Raw genomic sequence first — 8,523 nt, forward strand, 5'->3', positions numbered from 1 at the left:
ACAGGTTGGGAAAACCTTTGAGTGAGCAGGATGAAAAGAGGTTGGGCAACTACATTGAAAATTACCATGAGTTCCTTGCTATCTTGGTCAGTTCCACCATTATCTCTAACTTGCCAGAATGCACTCTCAGTATCAGCTCTGGATAATCAGAAATATACAAACCTTGTTACAATAGATCATAGATTGGGGTGGTGGAAATGGTGTCCATTATTACTGATTGCCTACGATAACCAAGTAAGGGATTATTATGGCATGTAATAGAAACGGAGAACTGCAGATGCTGGTTAATACACAAAAGGACCGAGCTGGAGTAACTCAGCGGGTCAGGAAGTATTTCTGGAGAACATGGATAAGTGATTTTGGGGTTGGGAGCATTCTTCAAACTAGTTCAGTCTGTTAAGTTACTACAGCGCATTGTGTCATTTTGACTTAAAACTAGGCGCAGAAGGCTGCCCCAGCATGCCCTTCTTCAGCTGCCACATGGTCTGATTGACACGGCTTTTGTTATGGCTCACGTTGTAGACCTTGGCCGACAGCATTTCTTCAAGCTGCCGCTACTGACAGGATGTACTTGGTCATTAGCTACCTCTTCTTTCTGTTGTCCACTCGAACTCCTCCCCCTTTCCACTGCTGCCCCCACCTCCTTCAATGGTCATTTTATCCACTCTTTCACTGCCATCGCTTCCTTCTCCAGTTGCTTTGTCCACTCTGCTGCTCCCTCCTCCACTGCCTCCTCCTCCACTGCCTCCTCCACTGTCTTCTCCTCCAATGTTGTTAATATCTTCCAAGGTGGAGTATGTCAGCAACTCCAGGAGAGGAGTAGGTGGCAGTGGATGGGGGAGAGAGGCCAAGTGATGGCCCACAGTAATCAGCGGCACCCCCCCCCCCCCATCACTGATGCTGCTGGACCTGCTGAGTCCTCCAGTAGTTTGATATTTTTTGCATCAGATTCCAGTATCTGAAATGTTTTGTATCTACATTCAGAGAAAAACTAACTTTTATTTTACCGAAAGGTTAGTGGAAATTTCAAACATCACTTTGGATACTTAGTCAATTGAAAATTTCAAAGGATAAATCAATAGATTGTTAGAGATTGAGAATATAATTGAAATAGAGATCATCTTTGCTCTCAAAGAGCTAAATGGTTACTCCTGTTTCTATGCTCTAATGCTGGTTGGATGAAAAGCTGCATTTACTATCTTTGGTTGCTTTGGGCTGTTATTCGTTTTGTCATTTAATCCCTTTCATATACCTTTTTGTCCTTTTTCTCTGTCATTTCTCGGCACCTTAAAACTTGTTTTATTTCCATCTTTCCTCATTTCTGAGAAAAGGTCAGTAGCCTAAAATGTTAGGAAAGAAAACTGCAGATGCCGGTTTAAATCGAAGGTAGATACAAAATGCTGGAGTAATTCAGCGGGTCGGGCAGCATCTCTGGAGAGAAGGAATGGGTGAAATTTCGCATCGAGACCCTTTTTCAGAAGACCCGAAACCCGCTTTCTTCACTGCCTGCTGTACCTGCATGCTTACTTTCAGTGACTGATGTACAAGCACACCCAGGTCTCGTTGCACCTCCCCTTTTCCTAATCTGACACCATTCAGATAATAATCTGCCTTCCTGTTCTTGCCACCAAAATGGATAACCTCACATTTATCCACATTATACTGCATCTGCCATGCATCTGCTCAATCACCCAACCTATCCAAGTCACCCGCAGCCTCATAGCATCCTCCTTGCAGCTCACACTGCCACCCAGCATTGTGTCATCTGCAAACTTGGAGATGTTACATTTAATTCCTCATCTAAATCGTTAATATATATTGTAAATAACTGGGGTCCCAGCACCGAGCCTTGCGGCACCCCACTAGTCACTGCCTGCCATTCTGAAAAGGACTCGTTAATTCCTACTCTTTGCTTCCTGTCTGCCAACCAGTTCTCTATCCATGTCAATACCCACCCCCAATACCATGTGCTCTAATTTTGCACCCTAATCTCTTGTGCGGGACCTTGTCAAAGAATTTTTGAAAGTCCCGATACACCTCATCCACTGGCTCTCCCTTATCCATTCTACTTGTTACATCCTCAAAATATTCCAGAAGATTAGTCAAACCTTCATAAATCCATGCGGACTCTGGAACTCCTTCTGCAACCCTTTAGTTCACTCATTCCTCCCCATCCAAATCACCCCTCTCCAGGTACATTCCCCTGCAACCGCCGGAGATGTAACACCTGTCTTTGTACTTCCTCCTTCACCTCCTTCCAGGTACAACAGAGGTTCACATGCACATCCTCCAACCTCATCTACTGTATCTGGTGTTCCCGATCTGGCCTTCTGTACATCGATGAAACCAAGCATAGACCCGGCAACCGTTTCATGGAACGCTTCCGCTCGGTCCTCCGAGGCCTGTTGGATCTCCTGGATACTAACCATTTTAACTCCTTTCCCCATTCCCATACTGATCTTTGTGTCCTGAGTCTCTTCCATTGCCAGAGTGAGCCCACACATGAATTGAAAGAACACTACCTCATATTCCACCTGGGTATGAACATTGAATTTTGCAATTTTGGGTAACTACATAACCCTCCCCCTCTCCCTTCTTCCCCTGATCTTTTAACTCAAGTCACTCGCCAGCATTAACCCTGTATTTTTTTAATTCTCTGAATACCCAAGGCTCAACTGCTGAGAATGTTCAAGGCAGGATGTTCGTTAACTGCATTTACACTTATGCTGCCACTGCTAGGCCACTAGCGTTATCAAGGACGAATCTTACCCAGTTCACTCCCTCTTCTCCCCTCTCCCACCAGGCAAGAGGTACAGAAATTTGAAAACACAAACCTCTAGATTCAGGGACACTTTCTAACCAGCTGTTTTCCGCCAACTGTATTGTCTTCTCACCAGCTGCAGTGCGGTCCTAATCTCTATCTAGCTCATTGGAGACCTTTGAACTATCATTTGTAGGACGTTATCTTGCACTAAATGTTGTACCCGTTATCCTTTATTCTGTACACTGGATGACTTGATTCTCATCATGTTTAGTCTATTGTTTGCCTGGATGCAACAAAAGCTTTTCACTGTACTTCTGTACACTTGACAATAGTAAACTAAACTAAAAACAATCTCCAGTTCGCAGTTTTATTTTTCTGCCTTTCTTAAACTGTGATTACATGGATAATTACCAGGTAAGAAATGGATATTGCCCGTTGGGGCTCATTTGCTTTACAGGCATATTAAATGCAAAAACACAACAAATAAAGTTACAATAAATTATCAGTTGTACTAATTAAACTACACCACCATCAATCAAGTCAAAGTACATAGTGCAAACTTCGTAGTACAAATGTATTGTAGTTTGATGCTGAGCTTGAGTTCTTGTTCGGATTGTGCAGGGTGGTTCAAGAGCCTGATTGTTGATGCGAAGAAGCTTTTCTTGGAGGTGGAGGTTCTCGGGCTCCTGTACCACCACCTTGATAGCAGCAAAATGAGTGCATGGCCAGGGTAGAGTGGGGTTTTGATATTAGCTACTTTCTTCTGGCAGCCCTTCCTGCAGAAGTACAACCGCAAAGAACTCTGTAGATTGGTCAAATGTGACTTTGATTTACTAAATCTACCTTGACTCTGCCCACCATATTATTCTGGGGTGACATTGCTGAGTTATGCCTCTGCTGGTGTTGATATTGCTTTGCTGGGAATGTGCTGGAACTTTGCTGGTGTGAGTTATCTCTACTGAGGCTCCATTGTTCATTTCCTGGCTTAATTTACATTGGAATTATCATTTTCCAGGTGGGGGATTGTGCAGAATCTGAGCTCGGGTAACATTGCTGACATTTGCTGGTGGCTGGGCTGACATTGTTCTGCTGGAACTTTGTTGAGACTGTGCTGGAACTATGGGCAGGATTTGCCAGAATGGACTGTTCATTGGTGGGGAGGGCATTGCCGTCCTGTGTCGGTATTGCCTGGCTGAACTGACTTTGTCCGGTCGGGGCTGTGCTGGGCTGTGCTAGGCTAGGCCAGGCCCACTTTACCCGGTTGAGAGCTGCACTGGGCAAATCCGAATTGAGCCAGAGCTGGGTCCGTGACGTCAGCGGGCTGGTGCGGCAGCTGCGGCGGGTCGGCATCAAGTGCGAGTGCGAGCGGGACGGGGTTTGAGCGGGAGAGCCGGGCTTCTACTCAGCGCGTCGATTAAGGGCCACTGCCACTGGCACTGCGGGAAACCAGACACAGGGAAAAAACAAACCCCAAACGTGTTGGGAGGCTGGTCTGGTCTGATCCGATCCGTATCGTACTGGGAGACTACAGCGCAATGTGGAGCAAGCGAAACTGCCTGGGCTCGAGCCGCCGCTGCGTACACGCACTGGAAGCCTAGGGAGTGGGGCAGAAAACACAGGCAGAGCGGCAGCTTATGGAGCGGGTTCTCGCTGGAGCCGGTGCCGAGACTGTGGGAGTGTTGGCGGTGGAGAGTGCGTGTGCCAGGTGGTGGATGGTGGGGAGAGATTGTGTTGTAGTTTGGTGTTTCCCCAACCCCTTCCCTCCTCCCCTGTGACCCTGCCTACCTTACCTCACTCACTCTGTGTCCCTGCATGTGTGATCGCTTCCCAATCCCTCCTATCACCCAGCCGCCCTTGGGTTTCGGTGAAATGATGAATTACCAGCAGCAGCTGGCCAACTCTGCGGCCATCCGAGCCGAGATCCAGCGATTCGAGAGTGTCCATCCCAATATCTACTCTATCTACGACCTGCTGGAGAGAATCGAGGACCCCATCCTGCAGAACCAGATCAGGGAACATGTCATCAGCATCGAAGGTAAGGAGCATGCAGGGACTCGGGAAGGGGTGATGGTTAATTGACACAAAAAACATACTAATGAATTGTTGGCAAGGGTGACAAGAAAAATATTGTAAAAGGTGAGAACTAAAGAGAAAATGGATGGGTGTCAAGAACTTTTTGCTGTATTTTCCAACTTGCCTATATCAAATTTTCTTCCACTAATGTGATTGCATTTAAAATTGTAATAGCTTGTGCAGAAAATAGTTTTGTTTGGTGTGACATTTAGTTGGTTTGATTTAGTACTTCAGGTGGCCGTAGGAGATGTAGATTGTTCCATCTCACAATTTGAGGCCTGTTACAATCAGGATTTCCAATTTACTATATGCAACATTTATGGGATTACAAATTAAACAGTATTATTAAACCTCTGCCAGGTCACTACTTCAAGTGAAGTCTGTTTGCCTTATACAGTTTGTCAGTGAATGAGGCAAAGCCATGATCAAAATAGTACTGATGAAATACCAATGTCTCCAGGAGGAAGCTTATCATTGAGCCCATCTATTGCTGCCTTTTAAAAATTGTATCTTTTATTTTCCTGTCTGGGTTAAGGATTAATTTTAATCATTTTCAATTTTGTTCAAATTACACCAGAACAATAAAATGTAACTCTTAATATGAATAAACTGAAAGGAAATATATTTGAAGGTCCTTAAATTAACGAATTTTGCTTAATCTTTTGCAATTAACATTTTGTAAGAATGTAATAGGTTTGAATTGAGCAAATAAAATAACTGGTTGAATTAACATATTGTGTACGCTATTATGGGCACTATGAGTAAATGGTCTGTTGAAATTTTTTTCCCTTTGATTTTTAAACTAAAAATGCGCCATGTAAAAGGGCCACATGCAATTGAAGAAGAAACTATGCGACTGAAATTTGCCTGACAATTTAATTCAATCACGGAACTTTTAGCTTTTGCAGACTTTTGTTGGGTTTTCGTATGTAGTCTATTTTGGTGTTAAAGTGTATATTGGGAGCCAGTGTGGGAATCAGCACTTCAGTGTATGGAGATGTGAATAATAAACTGCAACAGGAGTTTTTCCTCGTCAAAATATGGTCTCTGGGAAATTTCCTGCTCCCCTCTTGGGTGAAATTTCTCTAAAATCAAATTTTATTACATCATCCAGCATCAGAAAATGAATGATACTAGAAACCATTTTCAGAATCATGTACTGAAAGTGACCTTGATGTACTGCTATAAATGATCTCTTCATGCAAAGTATAATATGAAAATGTTATATCACTTTGTGCTTTCTAACTGTAACCCAGCCAGTTAAATGAACTTGTGACTTCAATTCATTCTCACATTAATCAGTACATGATCTTTGTGTAATTTTACATGTGATCACATTAGCTACTTGTAACTTTTTGTTTTATTGACTCGTAACCTTATGTCGAGGAAGTGATGATTTTTGGATTTCTATTTTAATGTTCCTATTTAAACTGAAGATAGGAATACCTTCCAGACACTTGGAATGAAACTGATTAAAGATTTTTCAAGCTATATTTCTCAGATAATAGGACACAGAAGGAATCAAAAAGTGTGAGGCAATGAGATAATGGAATACTCCCCACTGGCCAACTAGCACAAAAGAAAATGATCGTGTCTTTTGAAATTCAGTCATCTCATCACCAGGACATTGCAGCAGGTGTCTTCTGTCGCCAAGTATCTTTAGTTGTTGTTTCTAAGATACAAGTGGGATGCCTGCAGTGTTGTGGACCATATGTGTCAGCTGTCGCAGTATCACATGCAGCAAGAGTTTTGCTTTGATTAATAGGAATTGATGTTTATGCCACTTAATAGCCATCAACAGAATCTTAACTACCTCCACTTGACATTTGACAATCATGCCATCGCCAATATACTGACTATCAAATTCCTGGTTGCTAACCTTGACCTGAAGCTTAACAGGACATGCCACAGCTCACCTCTTGATTCTCTAAAGCTTTTGTTCCATGGAAAGTATAAAGGAATGGTCTCTATTTGCTAGGATGTATAAAGGATCAGGAACACACGAGCAACTTGACAACAGGGACAAAGCACTCCATCCACCTCTTTAAAGATTTATTTCATCCAGCATCAGGGCAGGAATTCATGAAAACTTATTTTGCCAGCATTCCTCACCTGTGACATCTGTTGGATAAGGCCACAAGATGTAAAAACATTACAACCTGGAGGTTTTCCAATCAGACAAGTTTTAACCTGGAAATATTTTACTCATCGTTCATTTACCCTGGGTCCAAATTCAGCAAATGCTTACCTGAAGGTATGGATTTGTGTTCAAATGGACTGCAGTGATTTGGGAAGAACAGATTTTAGTTTAGACATACAGCATGGATTTTCGGCCCAGTGAGTCTACATTAGTTCTATGTTATCCCACTTTTCCATCCACTCCCTACACAATAGCAGCAATTTTACAGCCAATGAATCTGCAAACCAGTGTGTTTTTGGGATGTGGAAGGAAACCAGAGCACCTGGAGGAAATCCACATGGTCACAGTCAAAATGTGCAAACTCCACACAGACAGTACCTAGATAGAACCTGGGTCTTTGGCGCTGTGAGGCAGCTGCATTATCAGCTGCACCACTATGCCCCCCTTCCACCTCCTCCTTTAATGATCACCTTCCTAAAGCGCAATTAAAAAGGCAATGCATGTTGGCCCACACCTTAATAATAAAAGAAACAAACAATTCTTCTATCATGTGTTGTGATAGTATTGAATTAAAAATACAAAGCACTTTGGTATGATGTTGGAATGGGAGTGTTTTGTTAGTGTATGTATGTTTATATATATATAATCATAAAGCCAAACTCACTAATAACTGGAGTATAATGCCATCTGTCACTGATTCACTTTCTGATAAATTCACAAAAATGATTCGGGATGGTGGCTATGTTGTATGACTGGAGATTAAGTAGTCATAGCATTCCTATTGAGTTTAGAATAATGATTTATTTAAATCTGCAAAATAATAAAAGGGCTCAACTAGATAGATTTGGAGTTGATATTTTACCTAGACTAAGGAGAAAGCCATTCAGGACACAGATCATGAGAAATTGATTCACCCAGAAGGTGGCGAATCTTTGGAATTCTCCACCCAGGAAGGTTGTGTGAGCCCCAGTCAGTGATTATATTCAAGACCCTATATTTATTGATTGAACCCAATTAAATTATGGGATGTGGGGATTAGTGCAGGCATGTGGTGCTGAGGTAATAGACCATGTCTGATTTTAAAGAGTGACTAAGGAGGCATAAGGGACAGAATGACTACCTCTGGCTCCTATTTCTTGCATTTATGTGTTACTAGACGGGTGTGCTCCCGTTGGGTGCAAATCTCTGCTGCGTGTGGTCCTGTGGGTGCGGCTGGGGGAGGGGGGAGGGGGGAGGGGGGGTGAGGAGAGGGGGAGGATAAGGGGGGTTGATGAGGGATGGAGTGGGTGAGTGGGGGGAGAAAGGGAAGAATAAGGGGGGTTCAGGGGGATCGAGTGGGTGAGAGGGGAAGGGAGTAGGGGGAGGAGAGGGTGCTGGACCAATGCAGGAGAGGAGCCACTCACCTCCCCTTTGTGGCTAGTGCTGCGGGCAGAGCAAGCCGTGGAGCCGATACGTCCCCCGCAGCACAGCGGGGACAGCCATCGGCCAGTGCTGCGGGAGAACGAGCCGTGGACCCGAAACTTCTCCTGCAGCGAACAGCGGCAAC

General features: G+C 43.7%; 1 protein-coding gene across 5 annotated transcripts in view; it reads left to right on the forward strand.

Annotated features, from left to right (window-relative positions):
- The first annotated feature begins 4,094 nt into the window (after positions 1–4,094).
- The window catches only part of agap1 (ArfGAP with GTPase domain, ankyrin repeat and PH domain 1), a 615,219-nt gene continuing 610,790 nt past the window's right edge, over positions 4,095–8,523 (forward strand). For all 5 annotated transcript variants that reach the window (XM_078403564.1, XM_078403565.1, XM_078403566.1 and 2 more), the window contains exon 1: positions 4,095–4,799. In XM_078403564.1, the coding sequence (XP_078259690.1) occupies positions 4,577–4,799 (223 nt within the window). In that variant the 5' untranslated portion in view covers positions 4,095–4,576. The remainder of the gene's footprint in view (positions 4,800–8,523) is intronic.

This window comes from Rhinoraja longicauda, chromosome 8 (assembly GCF_053455715.1).
Source record: "Rhinoraja longicauda isolate Sanriku21f chromosome 8, sRhiLon1.1, whole genome shotgun sequence".
Lineage (NCBI taxonomy): Eukaryota > Metazoa > Chordata > Chondrichthyes > Rajiformes > Arhynchobatidae > Rhinoraja > Rhinoraja longicauda.